The 21,370-nt window shown below is 37.6% G+C and overlaps 1 protein-coding gene across 1 annotated transcript in view; it reads left to right on the top strand.

Moving 5' to 3' along the window:
- The window catches only part of RPF2 (ribosome production factor 2 homolog), a 34,698-nt gene that overhangs the window by 2,811 nt on the left and 10,517 nt on the right, over nucleotides 1-21,370 (top strand). The window contains exons 2-7 of the mRNA XM_005684570.3: nucleotides 1,482-1,614; nucleotides 2,742-2,779; nucleotides 5,529-5,568; nucleotides 11,845-11,926; nucleotides 12,517-12,593; nucleotides 16,352-16,451. Of these exons, the coding sequence (XP_005684627.1) occupies nucleotides 1,482-1,614; nucleotides 2,742-2,779; nucleotides 5,529-5,568; nucleotides 11,845-11,926; nucleotides 12,517-12,593; nucleotides 16,352-16,451 (470 nt within the window). The remainder of the gene's footprint in view (nucleotides 1-1,481; nucleotides 1,615-2,741; nucleotides 2,780-5,528; nucleotides 5,569-11,844; nucleotides 11,927-12,516; nucleotides 12,594-16,351; nucleotides 16,452-21,370) is intronic.

The raw sequence follows: 21,370 nt of genomic DNA, 5'->3' as shown, positions 1-21,370 counted from the left end.
TGGAGCCCCCAAAATTAAAGTCAGCCACTGTTTCTACTGTTTTTCCCCATCTATTTGCCATGAAGTTGCTGGTTAATCAGAAGTCCGCAACATACAGCGGAATATGCAACATACAGCACTTTTATTGGGTTATGGATGCACTAAATCTCTCTTGGTTTGACTTAAAAAATAATGTGTATCTTTATCAACCAGTAAATGATTAGAAGCTTTATATGTGCTTGATATTTTATCGGGAGGAGAGTTTTTTAAAGTCTGTATGGTACAGTATGTGTGTGTGTATTCTGTTTTTCTTTTCCATCCCGAAGTGTACATGGAACCGGAAGAAGGGAGGATCATAGTTATTTAAGAGAAAAATTATTTCTGTAGGTGGCAGATGGGAAATCAAGATTCTCACTGTAGTGTAAGTGGAGGTGAACAAGGCAGTGTATAAAAGCCTTCTACTCGATGTGACAGAATACAATCAGAATAATGAATTTGTTTCCCATATATAGTATAAGTGTGTATGTGTATGTATATAATTTGGCTGTGCTAGGTCTTTGTTGCTGCGAGGGCTGCTCTCTCATTGTGGTGCTCCGGTACCTCATTGTATTGGTTTCTCTTGTTGCGGAGTACAGGCTCTAGGGCACAGGAACTTCAGTAGTTGCAGTTCCTCGGCTCAACAGTTGTGGTGCCCAGGCTTAGTTTCTCTGCAGCATGTGGGATCTGCCCGGATCAGGGATCGAACCTGGGTCTCCTGCATTGCAGGCAGATTCTTTACCTCTGAGCCACCAGGGAAGCCCCTGTTTTCCTTTCATATTTTGCAGGATGATTGGTCTAGGTGAGTTTTTAAATGTAGCTCATTTTGAAGATTGGCCTACATGCCAAGCTGTGTGGCTTTGGACAGATATGTCAGCTGACTCATCTGTAAAAGATTAGGCCTTAATAAACTAACTGTAATGAAGTGTCAGTTGTTATTATTCTCAGTTGGGGGCAATAGTATTTGAGTTTATCAGCAACGATATTGGAGTGGGACATTGGATACTTCCTGGTAGGCATTGTGGTCTTATACCTGAAGGAAAGATAAGAAGTAATTAGCCTCCCTATGCCCACAAGTTGACTGGCAGTTGGTGTGCAGTTCATTGTGTTCCGGTGCAGAGTACTGGTTTGATTGCTTTAAGATTAAAGAAAAAATAATAGGGTAAAAATAGCAACAGTATTCACTTGAGTCTTTGTTTTTTTAACAAAAGATTTAGAAAACAGTAATAGAATGCTGGGAATATAAAAATGGAAGTCTTTTTAAAGACCAAATGTAATTAATGCATTTACTAGTAATAACTGAATATATTTTATTAATATTTCCCCCAAAATGAGATTTTGTGGAATCCTAACTAATAAATATTATATAATATCTCCTTGACATTTAAGAATTTGTATATAAGTCTTGGTTTTGTAATATGAGGAAAATGTCTTAAGTTGTTATGAATTGTGATTTTTTGCAACAGAAAACCCAAAACAAAAAGAGCCAAGAGATTCCTTGAGAAGAGAGAACCAAAACTCAGTGAAAATATCAAAAGTGCTATGTTGATTAAAGGGGGAAATGCAAATTCAACAGTAACACAAGTGCTTAGAGATGTGGTACGTATATTTATATATATACACACTTTTTAAATGGTGTTGAAATCATTTTAGAAAGTTTTTAGCATACTAACTGGGCTGCTGAGAAATATATAGGAAACTTTGCCTTGCCTTAAGAAATGCTAACCTTAGAAAAAGGCTAAAGTTGGAGATTGTTTGCCTTGCCAAGGAACTGACTACTGGTTTTCCTTCCAGCTCCCTTAGTAAATTTCACCTGATTTCAATGACTGGAATTTGATTTCGTCACATTTCAAGAACATATCTAATTTGTAAAATGAGCTAACTGCGTATTATATCCCTTTATTTTTTTCAACAATACCAACTACTGTGCTGGATGCTGGGGATTAATATTTATATAAGACATAATCTCTCCCTTCAGCGAGCTTAGTGAGAGAGTAAGAGTTACAGCATTGTGAGTGATGTGCTGTGCTGGAGGTATGCACGGAGTAGGACGGGAGTCGGTCAGATAGTCAGTTCAGTTGCTCGGTCTTTGAGCGACTCTTTGAGATCCCGTGGACTGCAGCACACCAGGCTTCCTTGTCCATCACCAACTCCTGGAGCTTACTCTTAACTCACTGTCCATCGAGTCGGTGATGCCATCCAGCTGTCTCCTCCTCTGTCATGGAGTAGGATGGGAGGCTGTTAAAATCCCATGAGGGTTGCCACACAGGGTGGGCTTCCTAGAGGTGACAATTAAGCTTCATTTTGAAGGAGTTGAAATGAGAAGAGGAAAAGGAAGAGGAAGAGAAGGGCTTCCAAGGCTGAGGCAAAAGCTTGTGCACAAAGGGAGTGTGAAGGAGCATGATGCATTTGGGGAATTGCAAATAATTGGGGGTGGTTAAAGGAAAGCGGGCTACATGAAGCTAGAATTTAAGGAAGTGAAGGGAATCATTTAAATTGGATAGAATATTGAAAGGGCGTAGAAATTTTTAATTAGGAAAGTCCTGTGTCAGAATATTGAGCTTGTGTTGGAAGTTACATGTGATCAAAGGGGAGCCATGCAGAAGATATCAGAATAGGATTCAGGAGCTGGGATGACCTTGCATAATGACTGTTACAGTGCTTCACTCTTATCTCTGCTTTTCAGAATATGTTTTGTTTTGAAAGCTATAAATTATGTTTTACAGTATGCACTGAAGAAACCGTATGGCATTCTGTATAAAAAGTAAGTATGATTTCTTTTACTTATTTAATTATATTGTTTCATTATAAAAGTAACAACCAATCACTTTATGGGAGACTTAGAAAAATATTTTACTTAAAAAATATTACATTGCCTTACATATATAGCTATGCGTATTTCAAAACTTACTTCTTTCCCATTTGTGTATTCATTTGTACTGAATATTCTTACAGAGTTGTAATCATAGCATGTATGTATTACTTGGAAATAGTAATAGACTTACAGAAAAGTTGCAAAAATGGTAGAGTTCCCTTATACCCTTCTCCCACATCTCTTAATGTTATAACTTCTGTAACCATAGCGCAGTTATCACAAGTAAGAAATGAACATGGGGACAGTAATGTATACACACTTACTTTTTAATCACAGGCTTGATTTGGTTCGTGCCAGTCTTTTCATTAATATTCTTTTCCTCTTCTAGGATCCCACATTGTGTTTAATGGTCATGTCTTCTTAGTCTCCTCCAATTTATGACAATTCCTCAACCTTTCCTCATCTTTGATGACCTTGACACTTTTGATGAGCACTTGTCAGTTATTTTGTAAAATATCCTTCAGTTTGGACTTGTCTTATATTATGAATAGATTGAGATTGTACATTTTTGGCAGTAATATCATAAAAGTGATGTGCCTTTTCAGTATATCTTACCAAGGAATATTTGATATCTTCTTACTGGTGGTGTTAAATTTGATTAAAGTGGTGTCTGCTAGATTTCCCCACTATAAAGTTGCTGTTGATATTTTCCCCTTTGTAATTAACAGATGTTTAGAGGAGATACTTACAAGTTTTCAAGTAATCCTAGTTCTCCTCAAACTTTTGCGTATTCATTTTAGCATCCATCAGTGAATCCTGTCTACAGTAGTGATTACTGTGGTGGTGTAGTGGTTTTCTATTTCCCTGCATTCCCTCTACATTTATTAATTGGGATTCTGTAATGAAAATCAGTCCCTTCTTCTCCATTTGTTTAAATTACTTATTTATGTCGGTGTGGACTATATATTTATTACGTGTTTTGGGGTTCAGTGCTGTCATGATTTATTTTGTTGCTAAATTGTTCTCTTTGGCCATTGGAATCTCTGTCAGGTTGGCTTGTGTGCCCTTTCAAAGTGCACCTGTGTTTGAGCACTTCCTTTCTGGCATCACAAGATGCTCTAGGCTCATCTTGCAGTTTTCATTGCCAGAGCCCTGGAATCAGTCCTGGTTCCATATATTGGAGAAAGATAACTTAGAAACAGAGATCTGGGCATTAAGTATGGTCAGTTGCTACTGGAGTGTCATCAGTCCTCTAGTAGACAAGAGCTTGAAAATGTACATAGGTACATTAACCTATGCATGTATGCACGTCTGTATTTGTTCATATTTATCTATATATTTTAAAAGCCCTGAGTTGATATTGATATTTCCTAAAAATTCATGGGTTCGTACTACTAATTTCAGCTCTACTCCAATACCAGAGACTTCATTTGAGCCTTTCTCCTTTTCTTCTTTGTAATTTCTGTCTTCTATTTACTTGTGAATTGCTTTTGGCTGTTAATCATAAATGCTGCAGTAATTTTTCCTTTTGCATAATTTTTCTAAATAATTTTTTATTGATTATAAAAGTAATATATATTATCTTAAATAATTGGGATAAGTAAATAATCACTCATAGATAAACACTGTGTATATTTTCTCCTCATGTAGTTTTGTGTCTCTACATCTTTTTTTTTCTTTAAACAAAATTGAGATCATGTTGTATATATGATTTTTTTTCTCTTTAAGTTGGTAAAAATTATGAACTGTATTATATTTATGTGACTAAAAATTCAAAAATATACAGTGAAAATATAAATCTGCACACACTCTCCTTAGAACAACCAGCATCATTAGTTTTTTGTGTATCTTAGCAGAATTTCTTCATGCATATTTAAACAAACCTTTTGCCTGGGAAGATAGCATTCTACACTTCTCTATCCACTGTCCATCTCCACTGCTGCCACTGCTGGCCCAGCCCCCCTGTCTTTCTCTCCTGGATCACTGTGATAGCTGCTTACTGACCTCTTCACTCTTGCTGTGCTACATTCCCTCCTCACATAGTAGGCAGATCAGCCCTTTAAAAAGAACATTCGAATCCCGTCATATCACTCTTGTCTAAAATCCCCCTGTGCTTCCTGTTACTCTTTTAATAACCTTCATTCCTTACCTGAACCAGCAAGGCCCCACACTTTCTGGACCATGTCTTCATCTTTGACCTCATATCCCACCATTAACTCTTTGCTCATTAAGTTCCAGTGATGTTTGTTGCTTTCTGTTTCTTGAATAGTCTACACTTGTTTCCATCTTGGAACCTTTCCTTACTTGGTTCCGTCTTCCTAGAGTACTCTTAACCTCAAAACTCTTCCATGGCTAACTCCTCATTTATTGGGTCTCAGCTCAAATAATTGTTTTCCATTCTTCATACTAACACGGTGCCCTGCTTTATTTTTGTCACAACACTTAGAACTTTTTGAAATTTTACTTTTCCTCTAGAATGTAACTTCCATGAAAGTAGGGATCTTGTTTGACATGGTATTATGGTATCCCTAGCTCCTAGAACAGTGCTTGGCACTAAATAAATATTTGAATGAATAAATATCTTCCAGCTTCTTTTTTTGATCATTTGAATATATAATTATCTTTATTTAATATTATTACCTTATTGTTATGAGTGAATTGCTTATTAAAATTACAGTCACTTTTTTTTAAACATTAGGAAAAACATTACAAGGCCATTTGAGGATCAGACATCATTGGTAAGTATAAGAATCTCTGATTTAAGAGGGCATACAAGTGATTATTCACCCTAATTCATTTAATTTAATAGTAGTCCTAACTTATGACTTTGAATTAGAAATCATCCTGTGTTACAAAATTTTGATGCAATATAAAGGGGGAATAAGACTTTTTTATTTCCAAAAATATTACTATAGATCTTACGCTTCACTGTGGATAGTATGTGTTCATTGCCTGCATGTGTATTGATAGAATTTTAAAGAGTTAATTATACTTTAGGTGGATAATTAATGGATTGTCCAAAGGAAGTTCGTTATGGATGTTTTTATAATGCAAATTTGATTTTTAAAAAGTTTACTTTTCTTTTTTCGAATATTTTTAAAACAGGGAGCACGACCTGACTTTTTGTGAACCATGAGAACATGACTATGTTCTCTTGGCAGGAATACCATTGCTTGTCTCATTTGGTTGTTTGCTGCGTGGCATGTGCAATCTTAGTTTCCCTGACCAGGGGCTGAACCCACTGCGCCCCCTCTGTTTTGGAAGTTCAGAGTCTTAACCCCTGAACTGCCAGGGAAGTCCCATAGTTTGTTCTTTTAGTTAGTGAATTTAATAGGAAAAGTTTTTTTTAATAGAATCTCAATAATTACTTAAAAAACTGAAATTGAGCATCTTATCCTAATGTGGCATCTAACTGCAGTGAAAATTACAATATATTAAGAAAAGTATTCTCAAAATAAATGTTGTTTTTTAATTAAGTTGCTTTCATCACAGTCTTGAATTTTTCACAGTCATTTGTTGAATAGATCATGAAAGTAAAAATGTATATAGAGTCTAGCCCAGAATTCTATCTCTTCTATACATGACTTATCCAGGGCTGGTTTTATTTTGTAATACCATGGTGCTTTTAGTTGAGTGGTCACTGTGTAGAAGTATTATGTTGTAGAATCTGTAGCATTTTGTATTTTTTTTTTTTCAATTTAATGTTGATAGGACATTTTTTCTTACACTTGAAATTATGGCTTTTACCCTCTTTGATCTTCTGCTTCCAGAAACAGGAGATATTTCATTGGCTGTAATAAATTTCATACTGCTAGAGCTCCAAATGGTTGTGGAAACAGTGGTCATGTTAGAAATTTGGTTGATTTCCTCCTGACTGCCCATCCCCCAGTAGCACACTTCTTATACTGCAGTCTTGGAATTGTGCACAGGAGCTGGGGAATATACTTCCTGTGGGCTGAATCCCTGCTTCTCTGAGGCTCACAAGCTAAGGTGGTTTTTACATTTTTAAAACTTTTTTTTTTTAAGTATGTAAAAAGTCTAAAACATTTATTATCTGGCCTTTTGGAGATAATTTGACGTCTCTTGCTCTAGAATTTTAATAAAAAGTTGACTTTATGGAGAAGGATGACAAATAAGTACTATATATAGGCTTCCCTGGTAGCTCAGACAGTAAAGAATCTGCCTGCAATATGGGAGACCTGTGTTGGGAAGATCCCCTGCAGGAGGGCATGGTAATTCTCCCCTGGAGAATCCCAATGAACAGATTGGGGAGGGGAGGGGGGCGGGCTACAGTCCATGGGATCTCAAAGAATTGGACACAACTGAGTGACTTAGCACACACACCACATATATACATATATGTGAAAGGTAGTTTATGGAAGCCTTTGGGATGTTAACATGAGACTGTAAAAACAAATTTTTTTTTTTTTTAACAACTGTTTGGTGTCAGACCCAGTGTAAATTGCTTTCACATATAACATCTCATGTGGTTCTTGCAGATTTTTGCAGGAGGTGTTACTGTCTTTGATTTACATGATAAAACTGATTCTCAGAAAGGTTGACCGATCCCATGCTGCTGCTGCTGCTTCTGCTAAGTCGCTTCAGTCGTGTCTGACTCTGTGTGACCCCATAGACGGCAGCCCACCAGGCTCCCCCGTCCCTGGGACTCTCCAGGCAAGAACACTGGAGTGGGTTGCCATTTCCTTCTCCAGTGACTGAAAGTAAAAAGTGAAAGTGAAGTCATTCAGTCGTGTCCGACTTCGAGACCCCATGGACTGCAGCCCACCAGGCTCCTCCATCCATGGGATTTTCCAGGCAAGAGTACTGGAGTGGGTTGCCATTACCTTCTCCGACCGATCCCATAGTAAATGGCAAAGCCAGAATTCTTAGATGTTCTGACTTTACCCTCTACACAGGGAGTAGAAAGACAAGTAGGTAGTTGTTTGTCCCATTTACTTCTTTCAACACTGGAATGAATGATAACCAAACTAGGGGCCCACACCTCAGGTCTTGGACTCAATAAAGAAGTTGAGGATTATGGTTGCTTCACATGTTCTTTAATTATTTGCCATTAATTTAGGAAGCTTGGACTTCCGTGATGATCCAGTGGCTAAGAATCTGCCTTCAGATGCAGGGGATGTGGGTTCCATTCCTGGTCAGAGAACTAAGGTCCCATGTGCTGCGGGGCAACTAAGTCCATGTGCCACAACAAGGACCTGATGAAGCCAAAAATAAATGAATAAATAAATTTAGGAAGCTTTTCCAACTGTGCTGGAACTAACCTGGAACACATTCAATCTAATTTTTGTGCTGAGATTGGGAATCTCTGTAAACTGAATCAAAGTATCAATATGTGGGATGTAAAGTGTAGGTACTAATGTAGAAGAAACTGTCTAGGATACCCCATAACTATTTCCACCTCTTTCAAATCTGTAATGGAAGTCAGTACTTTTGAGAGCCAAATGGCGGAAAATCTCTTACTGGTAGGAACATCATAGATCTGTCAGTTAGTCCTTGCTTGGTACACGAAGTGGAACTAGTCACAGCTGGGATGGTGTGGAGATTCTAGGGCAAGATTTCTGCATGGATGAAGTTTGCAGTGAAAAGTAGTTAAATGCCTTGTAAACACATGAGTACATTTATAAATATCCAAAAACACCATATTGATTAATTCACGTAAGTCCGTAGTATATTCATGTGTGTCCTGTAGTGGAATACTTCATGTGCTATTCCAAAATAACAGCATAACTGAAAGTAAATGGCCTTTTAAAATTTATTAACCTAGTAGTTTTCATTTTGGAGAAGGCAATAGCAACCCACTCCAGTACTCTTGCCTGGCAAATCCCATGGACGGAGGAGCCTGGTAGGCTGCAGTCCATGGGGTCACGAAGAGTCAGACACTTACTGAGTGACTTCACTTTGACTTTTCACTTTCATGCATTAGGAGAAGGAAATGGCAACCCACTCCAGTGTTCTTGCCTGGAGAATCCCAGGGACGGCGGAGCCTGGTGGGCTGCCGTCTGTGGCATCGCACAGAGTCAGACACGACTGAAGCGACTTAGCAGGAGCAGCAGCAGCAGTTTTCGTTTTGGTCTTAAACTCACATCTTTTCCCTAAGTACCTCAAATTTTAAAAAATTTAAGTAAAAGGCTGCAAATAAGGACCGTTTCCTTTGTTTATTCCTATCTAGTTTACTATGTCTTCTTTAATTTCCACTGAAAAGAGTCATGGACATCTTATTTTTAGTTTAGAGGTACAATTCTTTTTTCCTTTTTAATTGAAGTGTAGTTGATTTACAATGTTGAGCTAGTTTCTGGTATACCTCAAAGTGATTCATTTATGCATATGTATGTTCTTCTTCATATTCTTTTCCATTAGGGTTTATTACAGGATATCAAATACAGTTCCCTGTGCCGTATAGTAGGACTTTGTTGTTTATGTATGGTAGTTTGAATCTGCTAATCCAAACTCCTAAATTATCCTTTCCCCACCTTCTTTCCCTTTTGGTAACTGTAAGTTTGTTTTCTGTGTGTGTGAGTCTGTTTTGTAAATAAGTTCATTTGTGTCATATTTTAGGCTATACGTACAAGTTATATGCTGTTGTCTTTGTCTTCAGTTATTATGATCACCTCTAGGTTAATCAATGTTGCTGCAAATGACATTATTTCATTCTTTATTGCTGAGTGGTATTGCACTGTGTGTGTGTGTGTGTGTGCGCACGCACGCGTGCCACATCTTCTTTATCCATTCACCTGTCAATGGACATTTAGGCTGCTCCCATGTCTTGGTTGTTGTAAATAGTGCTGCTATGAATTTGGGGTGCATGTATCTTTTCGAATTAGAGTTTTCTCCAGATATGTGCCCAGCGGTGGGATTGCTGGATTATATGGTAGCTCAGTTTTTAGTTATTGCTGGTGGTTTTTTTTTAAAACTAATTTATTGTTGACTGCTAGGTCTTTGTTGCTGCACAAGCTTTTCTCTAATTGTGGTGAGCAGGGGCTGCTCTGGTTGCAGTGCTTGGGCTTCTGTTTGCAGTGGCTTCCCTTGTGGAGCACAGACTTCAGGCATGTGGGCTCAGGAGTTGCAGTTCCCAGGCTCTAGAGCACAGGTTCAGTAGTTGTACACGGGCTTAGTTGCTCCATGGTATGTGGGATCTTCCTAGACCAGGGATTGAACTCTGTCTCCTACATTGGCAGGTGGATTCCTTACCACTGAGCCACCAGGGAAGTCCTTGTTTTTAGTTTTTGAAGGAGTCTTCATGCTATTTTGCATAGTAGCTGCACCCAGCTTACATTCCCAATGGTGTAGGAGGGTTTCTTTTTCTCTGCACTCTCTCCAGCATTTGTTATTCATAGACTTTTTATTTTTGCAGGTCGCATCATGTGGTATGTGGAATCTTAGTTCCCTAGCCAGGGATGGAACCCATGCCCCCCTGTAGCGGAGCCACAGTCTAAACCACCAGACTGCCAGGGAGGTCCCCTAGACTTTTTTATAATAGTCATTTTGCCCAGTGGCTCAGTTGGTAAAGAATCCGCCTACAATGCAGGAGACTAAAGTTCAGTCCCTGGGTTGGGAAGATCCCCTGGAGAAGGAAATGGCAGCCCACTCCAGGATTCATGCCTGGAGAATTCCATGGACAGAGGAGCCTGGTGGGCTACAGTCCACGGGGTTGCAAGAGTCTGACATGACTTTCGACTAAACTACCAACACCACCACCATTCTGGCTTATGTGAGGTGGTACCTTACTATAGTTTTGATTTGCATTTCTTTAATAATTAGCTATGTTGAGCATCTTTTCATGTGCTTATTGGCCATCTGTATGTCTTCTTTGGAGAAATGAATATTTAGGTCTTCTGTCCATTGTTTGGGTTGTTTTTTTTGTTGTTGTTATTGAGTAGTATGAACTGTTTGTATATTTTGGGAATTAAGCCCTTATTGGCCTCATTGTTTGCAGATATTTTCTCCCATTCTACAGGTTGTCTTTTTTCATTTTGTTTATGGTTTCCTTTGTTGTGCAGAAGCTTGTAAGTTTGATTAATCTTATTTATTTTTGCTTTTATTTGAGTCTTTAAGCCATTTTGAGTTTATTTTTATGTTTGGTGTGAGGTGTGTTCTAACTTCATTGATTTATATCAGCTGTCTGGCTTTCCTGGCTCCACTTGCTAAAGAGACTGTCTTGTCTCCCTTGTATATTTTTGCCTCCTTTGTTGAAGATTATTGACCATGGGTGTGTGGCTTTGTTTCTGGGCTCTGTCTTCTGTTCCACTGATGCATAGTCTGCTTTTGTGCCGCTACCATGCTGTTTTGATTACTGTAGCTTTTTAGTATTGTCTGGAATGTGGGAGGGTTATGCCTCCTGCTTTATTTATTCTCTTTCTTTAGGATTGCTTTGGCAGGTCTGGATCTTTAGGTCCCATATAGGGACCTAAATTTTATATATATCCCATATAAATTTTAGGATTATTTGTTTTGGTTCTGTGAAAAATATCATGGATAATTTGATAGGGATCACATTAAATCTGTAGATTACTTTGGATAATATGGCCATTTTAACAATATTAATTACTCCAATCCAGAGTGTGGGATGTCTTTTCATTTCTTTAAATCATCTTCAGTTTCCCTTGTCACTGTCTTAATGGTTCTCAGCATTTAAGTCTTTCACTTGCTTGGGCAGGTTTGTTCCTAAGTTGTTGTTGGTTTTTTTTGATGTGATAAAAAAGGGATTTTTTTTTTCTTTTACTTTCCCTTTCTGGTATTTCCTTGTTAGTATAAAGAAATGCAGCATGTTTCTGTATGTTAATCTTGTATCCTGCTACTTTGCTGAATTCATTGATCAGTTCTAATAGTTTTTGTGTGGACTCTAGGATTTTCTGTGTTTAGTAGCATGTCTTCTGCTTATAATGACAGTTTTACCCCTTCCCTTCCAGTTTGAGTACCTTTTATTTCAGAGAAGTATAATTCTTAAAGTTCTTATATTTATGCATTGATTTAATGGAATTTCTTTGGTTTTACAGGAATTTTTTTCAAAGAAGTCAGATTGTTCTTTATTCATGTTTGGCTCCCATAATAAGAAGCGGCCAAATAATCTAGTAATAGGTAAATGTCATTTACTTTTTAAAACTTTTATTTTAAAGATCAGTTCTGTGGCTCATATTGATGGTATTCAGGAGTAACCAGTAAACACTAAGCTAGTTTTTTATTTATCTACAGTCTGCAGGTAAAGGATGGGCGTGTTAATATCACCTTCGATCAAGTTGTAGAGGTTTTTTGACTATAAAACATATATCCTAAAATAAGTATTAGAGTTAGAAAAAAAAAAGTATCATACTCACATAAAGTGACCCTTTCCTAATAAATACCTGTGTAATAAACATATTTGAAAATAAACCCTTGCTCTGTATTGAGACTTGGGTTGGCATAGTCAGTGACTCAATGGCAAGCTCATTACCCTCCATGGACTTTTATTTGCTCTTCTGTAAAATAAGGAAGTTTGGCTAGGTGATCTTTCAAGATCCTTTCCAGGACCAAGGTTGTAACAGTTCATTCTAGGTAGAGTTGAAAATTTAAGAAAGAAGGAACATGTCTGGGAGATTAAAGGACAAAAAAAAGAGGCAGATAAGTAGATGAATATAAGGCAGCTCTTTTGGAAAATAAATGATTAAAAGAGAATGTATTTTTTTTTCTAGGTCGTATGTATGACTACCATGTGCTGGATATGATTGAATTAGGTATTGAGAAGTTTGTCTCCCTTAAAGATATTAAGGTAAGATAATTGATTTTTTTAAAATAAGCATTTTATGTTGCTCTTGGGCAATAGTGACATCTTGTGGTGAAGAGTAAGGATACAGTTTTGTAGCTTAAATGAGAAAGAACTTGGTTTTTATGCTAGTGTGCTCTAAAAACTAAAAAGCACAGTTTCATTTTATCTTCAAAAAGAAGAAGATATTTACAGTGTATAACACATATGTAGGCAGTTAGAATTCAGAGTTGTTACTAACTCTCCCTTAGGCTCTCAGTAGAAGTGCTATCCTTAACCTCAGAAATTTCACAATTTTCAAAGGGAGCCCTGTTTTAAACCTGGGAAGCTCTGGGTGATCCTAGAGTATTTTGGCTGCTAGCCATCAAATTGCTAGCTCACTTCTCCCCTTGAGGACTGGCACCTTTGTGTCTCCTTTGTTTGGGATTATGAAATAGAAAGTAGTAAATAGTTTTAGAAAGGCAAAAAAACTGTCCTAATGCAGCTCCTGGATCCAAATTGGGCTTCCGCTCCCTCTGACCTCTGCTCTTGGCTTGGTCTTGTCCAGCAAACACAACATTTCACTGTGACCTCTTAGCTGCCTTCTAAGGCCAAAATTATTTTCCCTGTTGTATAGATTTGGTGACAGAGGCCCAAAGGAATTCCGTTGATGACCTAGGGTCATACATATAGTAAATGGTACAACTAAGATTAGGACTCAAGGACTTTGGTACTATACTTGATCTTAGCCAAAAGGCCGGGGAGCATTAGGACTCAAGAATTTTGAAAGAAAGGATATTGAAGTCTTTAATGGAAGGTTATGTAATTGTTCTCAGTTTATGGATCTTTGAGGATCTTGGTATAGTTGAAAGAATTATAGCAAATACATAGTCACTCCTTTTCGCAGCCTCCCCTAAGAAGAGGACATGCCGTCTAGATTTCCTATAGATTTAAAAAAGAGCTTTTATTAGATCCCCACTTAATCAGCTACATGAGCCTCCTCAGGTACAGGGTAGAACAGTGAGATTGGATTTAGAGACAGAACACTTGGGTTTGAGGCCTTTGCTTGTCATTTAGGTGACATTTGTGACCTGACAAGTCAGTTATTTCCCTGGCCCACAATTGGCAGTCCAGTGTTAAATAGGTGTAACAATGTCAGATGAGATAATATATGTGAAAATGTTTATCAGTGAAAATAATATGTTGAAAGGTATTTTGAAAACTATGTAAACCGTGATGCCTTGTTGTGGATGCTGTCATGTTATCGCAGCGTGTTACGGGTCCTCGGGTCCTCTTTGGGGCTGTGTATGAACCTCTGGAGATGAGCAGTGCCGCTGCTGCTAGTGTGGCCACCTGCCAGTGGACGTGAGCACTGGCCGATGGCTACACGCCAACCCCTCTGCTCTTTGTACTTCCCTTCCAGAGCAAAGACACACCCTGTCACTGTGCAGCTTCTAAACTGGACCACAAAATCATTAGTGTTTGGCAGGTTTGTTCTTAACAAGAGCTGTTTAAATTGAGTACTAAATTTTCACTCATGGAACATATCCATAACTATAAAATTCATTAACTGATGAGAATGTGCTTACACTGGCAATCCCTACATAGGCTATTAACCAGTCCCCTTCACTCTGACCTGTTATTTGGTTATTATACAAGCTTATATTTTTGGTTTGTTTTGAAGTTGCGTGTCTTGTTGCACTTTCTCTCCAGATTTATTTCCTCTTTATTTCTACCTCCTCATTTTAAAGACATCTCTACCAGGCATTTCTTTTTTTTTTTTTTTTTCATGAGAATGGTTCTTTTTTTTTTTTTTTTTTTTTTAGTTTTTTATTTTTTAAATTTTAAAATCTTTAATTCTTACATGCGTTCCCAAACATGAACCCCCCTCCCACCTCCCTCCCCATAACATCTCTCTGGGTCATCCCCATGCACCAGCCCCAAGCATGCTGTATCCTGCGTCAGACATAGACTGGCGATTTAATTCTTACATGATAGTATACATGTTAGAATGCCATTCTCCCAAATCATCCCACCCTCTCCCTCTCCCTCTGAGTCCAAAAGTCCGTTATACACATCTGTGTCTTTTTTCCTGTCTTGCATACAGGGTCGTCATTGTCTACCAGGCATTTCTTTTCTGACTTGCCCACTTTTATTGCCAAGCTTCATCCTTTTTTTAATACTTAAGCAACAAGTGATTAGACACTACCAGGAAATAGAGTGATTAATCTAGAAACTTGTTTTCTAAGATGATCAAAATTCTAGGGGTGGTTATTCTGCATAGAATAAGTCTAAGGAATGAGATTATTTAAAATTTAAGGTTAGTTAGGGCTTCCCTGGCGGCTCAGAAGTTAAAGCGTCTGCCTGCAATGCAGGAGACCTGAGTTCGATCCCTGGGTCGGGAAGATCCCCTGGAGAAGGAAATGGCAACCCACTCCAGTGTTCTTGCCTGGAGAATCCCATGGAGGGAGAAGCCTAGTGGGCTACAGTCCACAGGGTTGCGAAGAGTTGGACATGACAGAGCAACTTAACTTTGACTAATTTTTCAGGCACAGATGAACACGGAAGAGTCAGTGGGTCTGGAAGGTCTATTCAGGCCCTCAATCAGACTTAGCCCATCTCCTAAGTAGACAGTTCAGGTTCAGGCTGAAAGCAATGTCAACAAGAGTGGTCATGTGACCAGGGAGGCAACAAATGACCTCTGGGCCAGCGGCAGAGGATGTTTGTTTGTTTGTTTGTTGTCTTATCACCCCCTCATCCCCCAATTTGGAAAATCCTTGATTAGTGTCAGAGAGATATTAGAGATATTAGAATCAATGGAAAGCTCAGACCAACAATCATTTTTCTTCCCTAAATTAATCCTTTAGTTAAAGAATTTTTTCTCTTTGTTTCTTTTTCACTTTGGTAAAACAAAAATTCACAGTTCCTTTTGGTATTGAAAATCTCGAATTAGAGAGATTTCTGGAGGTTCAGTTAGGACTCTGAGCTTTCACTGCCGAGGGCCCTGGGTTCAGTCCCAGGTTTGGAAACTAAGATCCCACAAACCATGCAGTGCAACCAAAAAAAAGGAAAGAAAAAGAAAAGCCAGAACTAGACAAAACACTTTTTGTAGTAAGAGCTTTGATTCTATTGAGTGAGGACTGCCCATATTTTCTGTAGCTTGTATAACATATTGATTGCTTCCCATGTGAATGTTTAGCTGGTAGTTTATTTAGTTTTCATTTTAAAATACTACAAATGACATTTTAAAATACTACAAATGACGCAGTAGGAAAAGCACATTGTTACAAATAATTCAAAGAAATTAAATTTATTTCAGCTCTGGAATGTTGGCCGTTAGAGGGATGTGTTTGTTTTCCAGCTTAGCTTTTTATTTTATTCTTTGCATAGAAAGTAGCTTACCTCATTCTTTAATCACTTATTAATTTGATACCAAGAAAGTAGAATGAAAAAAATATTTTTTAGTATAAAAAATGTATAAATGAAAAAATCCCCACTCTAGTTTTAAGTAAAATCAGTATTCATAGGGACTTCCTGGCATTCTGGTAGTTAAGGCCATGCTTCCAGGGCAGGGGTCACAGGTTCAGTTCTTGATTGGGGAACTAAGATCCCACATGCCTTGCAGTGGGGCCAAGAACGATAAGTAAAATCAGTATTCATAGATATAGTTTTAGGACAGTTAAGAAAATATGAAAATGGGTTGCTATAAATATTGACTACTTGAAAATTAGCATATAAACAGTTCAGACTTGATAATTATATAATTACATTTTTTTATTTCCTAGAATAGTAAATGTCCTGAGGGAACAAAACCCATGTTAATATTTGCAGGTGATGATTTTGATGTAACAGAAGACTACAGAAGACTAAAAAGTCTTCTTATTGGTAAGTATTTCAATTCTTATCTGCAGGATAGCTCAAGTAGGCATTCTAAGAGTTGTCATTGGTGGTGGCAGTTTGCAGCTTCACTCTGGATAAACAGCTTTTTTCTTTTGATCTCTCTTTTTCCTTTTGATTATTTAGTTTATTCCCCACTAGACAGAGAGAGTTAAAGGGATATTATACTCTATAGATCATTATTTCTTTCTGCTGGTGTGGTAACTTTGGTACCAACCTATTTATATGGCATTTTATACTTTACTACTTTCTTGCACCCATCTCCTATCATTATTGGTATTATTAAATTTAGAAAATTGAAAAGTTCTATTTTAAAGATTATTATACATCATCTACTCCCAATTCAAAAACCTCCGTTAGTTTCTCTTAGTCAGATATACAAGGCACTTCACACTGTAACCCTATATAATTTGCTTTCTTGACCTTCACCAATTTTCCTTCCTCCCTTTTCCATTTAAAAACAAAAACAAAAAACCTCCTAAGGTTGTTTTATAGGTGACTGCTTCTTAGTGAACAATACTTATTCCTAATGTTTTATCTAATGACAACATCCCTTTCTATGTGTTCACAGGTCACTTTCTTAAATTCCAGTATACAGTGTAGTTATTGCCTGAGATTGCTGTTAGATTTACAATTTTAAACCACTTTTTCTCTTTGTTGAAAAGCTGGCATTATTGTTCTCTATGATTTCTTAAAGGTTACTAATACTTAATACTCTGTGATCACATCTCCACAGCTGTATTCTAACTCTGAAAAGTAATTTAGTTTATCCCTAGAGATATTAACTCTTTTGATACTCAGTGGAATTTTCTTAAATTTAAATAATGTGTTCAGTTTAGCTTTTTTTGCATCATTGTTACAAGCTATGCCTTAACTTTTTTGGTTGCCCTTCTTTTGGGTTTTTACATACTTTGCCCTAGATCACTTTGAAAAGTTGCTCGGATATATTTTATAAATAAATTAAATATATGCTCTTTACAAATCTGAGCCAACTGAAGAAGGTTTGTGGGCGGACACATTGCTTTTATGTTACTTTATTGGAATTACTTATGGTCCTGTTGGGAATACAGTTTTCAGGACTTCTCATTTCTCTTATTAATAATGGCTATTTTTGAAAAACTAAGTATTTCTATTACCTCCTTAATCCTTACTAAAGCTCTTGAGTTTGGTAACATTTCAATATATAGATGGGAAGATGGAGGCTGAGAGAGGTTAAGTGTTATTAAGCAGGTGGGGCAGAATCAAAACCCAAAGCTTGTGCTTTCTGCTTCTCCTCTTCATACTGTCCATGGTAAATAATTCCTTTGCAGAGTCTTTACTTTAGGTTCTTACCTCTGTTTTCCATGGACTAAAAAAAAAAAAATACATGGAAGACAAGGACCAATATTTCTTTGAATATTACATATTTGGGAACATCAGGGGAGTTTTTTTTTAGCCAAGATTTCTAGTACTTGTACTGCATTGGCCCAGATTTCCAGCTTTTCTCTCCTTGTTCTTACGTTTAATTACTGTTAATGAGGGAAGTATTTATAATTTGTCAGAAACAGCTTTGTTGCTTTTGTTTAAATGGTTATCTTATTATTCTGTGCTTCCACTAGATGGCAGGAATAACCACATAATGCAGTGATGAGCAGTAGGAAGTAAAAACCACAAAGGCACAGGGAAAGAAGAAATACAGGTAGAGGGATAGTAAGCTTGTCCGGCACTTAGAGTTGAGTTTTTAATATAAATAGGGAGTAAGAAAGTTGCAGATTTGCAACTTGGTTGGTGTTGTGTGTTCAAATGTAGAGCAGTAGGTAAAGAGAATTTATCAGGGGCTTTTCTCCTGTTAGGAAGTTGTTTTTGTTAGTAATTGGCCAAAAAGAAAAGTTAACTTCAGTATTTTCATGCCAGGTATCTATTTTGCTCATTCTGAATTTTGCTTCTCTTTTGCTTCCTTAAATATTATATAAATGTGAGTGAGTGAAAGTTGCTCAGTCGTGTTTGACTCTTTGTGACCCCATGGACTATACAGTCCATGGAATTCTCCAGGCCAGGATATTAAAGTGGGGAGCCTTTCCCTTCTCCAGGGGACCTTCCCAACCCAGGGATCAAACCCAGGTCTCCCAAATTGTAGGCGAATTCTTTACCAGCTGAGCCACAAGGGAAGCCCTAAATATTTATATAGATTTGTAGTTAATCTCAGTGGGTCCTGCTTTTCTTTCTATTCAGTCCATCCTGTTTTTTTTCCTTTAATTTTGGTTACACTGTGTGGCTTGTGAGATCTTAGTTTTCCAACCAGAACGAGGGATTGAACCCAGGCCACGGCAGTTAGAGTGCCTAATCCTAACCACTAGACTATCAGGGAACTCCCAGTCCATCCTTATTTTTATGGTAACTTTTAAGTGTGACTACTCCTTGTATAGGGCTTCCCAGGCGGCTCAGTGGTAAAGAATCCACCTGCCAAGCAGGAGATGTGGGTTCCATTCCTGGGTGTGGAGATCCCTTGGAGAAGGGAATGGCAACCCGCTCCAGTATTCTTGCCTGGGAATTCCTGCGGACAGAGGAGCCTGGTGGGCTGCAGTCCCTGGAGTCGTGAAAGAGTCAGATATGACTTAGTGACTAACACAACAAAGTAAACAACTTCTTGTATGTGAAGATGATAATGAATCAAGTAATAGGTTAGTATTAATTAGCGTTCCTTTAAAGTCTATCATAAACCTAATTACCTCAGTTACTTTTTTTCCTTCTTTGCCTTTGTCTGTGTTAGTGGCCATTTCTACATCTGTGGTCGTTGTTTTATTTTAACCTTTCTCATTTCCTAATTCTTATTCTCCTTTAATGTATATATAATAATGAAAATAACTACCAGAGATAAGGTCAGATAGTTTATTAAATGTAATCCTTTCTCCAGCTTTTACAAAGGTAATTCTATGAGTCTGCTCAAGCTGCCGTAACAAAAGACCACAGACTGACTCGGTAGCTCATAACAATAGAAATTTATTTTCTTATGGTTCTAAGAGTCCAGGTTTCTGCTGAGGACTCTCTTGCTGGCTTTTTGCTATGTGCTCACAAGGCTTTTCCTTGGGGAGGAAGGGAAGGAGGGAGAAGAGGAAAGAGAGGTTGAAGTTTTCTAGTCTCTTTTCAAAACACTAATCCTATGGGATCAGACCCCATCCTTATGACATACCTCATTTCACCTGAATTATTTCCATAGAGGCCTCATTTCCAAATGTAACCACACTAGAAATTAAGCAAACACTTGATTCATTATTGTAATATTATTCCCATGTTGTGGATGAAGAAATTGAGACCAGTTTACTTTTGTCCAGAGTGAAGAGGTAGTAAGTGGCAGAATCAGGATCTGATCTGATCTCTGACTGCAAATCTCCTGGTATTTCTCATCAACACTGTGGTCAACCTACTGTGCCCTTTTCCAATGTTTTTACTCATGGACACAGTCACACTTAAGGTGTTACTTTTGCTTAGAATTGATCCATTGAAAAAATTTTCAAACTGGGGCTTTCCTTCTGACTCTAACTGATTTGTCTTCTACCCCGTTACTTCTGTTTAACCAAGTTTTTATCCTGGTTAAACAGAACTAAGGTGTTAGAAGACGAATTGGTGGCTCAGATGGTAAAGAATTTGCCCGCGATGCAGGAGACCTGGGTTTGATCCCTGGAGAAGAAAGTGGCAACCCACTCCAGTATTCTTGACTGGGGAATCCCACGGACAAAGGAGCCTGGTGGGTACTGTGCATGTGGTCACAAAGAGTTGGACATGACTGAGTAACACCTTCTTTCACTTTGGGAAACTCAGCAGGGGCCATGAGACTGGAAAAGGTCAGCTTTCATTCCACTCTCAAAGAAGGGCAATGCCAAAGAATATTCAAACTACCATACAGTTGTGCTCATTTCACATCCTAGCAAGGTTATGCTCAAAATCCTTCAAGCTAGGTAGGCTTCAGCAGTACGTGAACTGAGAACTTCCAGATGTACATGCTGGGTTTAGAAAAGGCAAAGATCAAATTGCCAACATTTGTTAGACCATAGAGAAAGCAAGAGAATTCCAGAAAAACATCTACTTCTGCTTCATTGACTATGGTGAAAGCCTTTGACTATGTGGATCGCAACACACTGTGGAAAATTCTTAAAAGAAATGGGACTACCAAACCACCTTATTGGTCTCCTGAGAAACCTGTATGCATGTCAAGAAGCAACAGTTGGAACCGGACATGAAACAACTGTTTGACTATTTGGGTCTTTTGTATTTCCATACACATTTAAAAATTGTTTGTTTTAGTTCTATGCCATTGGTAATTTGATAGGAATCCAATTGCATTGGAATCTATAGGGTATTATGGTCATTTTAACGTAATTCTTCCAGTTCATGAACACAGTGTATCTTTCCATGTGTTTGTGTCATCTTGAGTTTCTTTCATCCATGTCTTACAGTTTTCCAAGTATAGGTCTTTTACCTTCCTTAAGTAGGTTTTTTCCTAGGTATTTTATTCTTTTTGACATGATTGTTAATGGGAATGTTTCCTTAATTTATTTCTCTGCTAGTGTGCTGTTAGTGTATACAAATGCAACAGATTTCTGTGTATTAATTTTGTATCCGACAACTTTACTGTATTCATTGATAAGCTCTAGTAGATGGTGGCATCTTTATGATTTTCTTTGTATAGTATCCTGTCATCTGCAAACAGTGATTTCTTTTAAAGAGCAGAAGTTTTAAATTTTTGTGAAATCTACTTTATCCATTTTTTTCCTTTGATGGTATGTTTATGCAGTGTTTTGTTTAAGAAACCTTTGCTTATCTCAAGGTTGCAAAGACTTTTCATATATATGTGCGTATATATAATTTGTAATAATTTATATTATATGTATTGTTGAAGTCATATCTTAGGTTTAGATTTATGATCCATT

This window comes from Capra hircus, chromosome 9 (assembly GCF_001704415.2).
Source record: "Capra hircus breed San Clemente chromosome 9, ASM170441v1, whole genome shotgun sequence".
Lineage (NCBI taxonomy): Eukaryota > Metazoa > Chordata > Mammalia > Artiodactyla > Bovidae > Capra > Capra hircus.
Note: the sequence above shows the minus strand (reverse complement) of the source record. Positions and strands in the feature narration are given on the sequence as shown.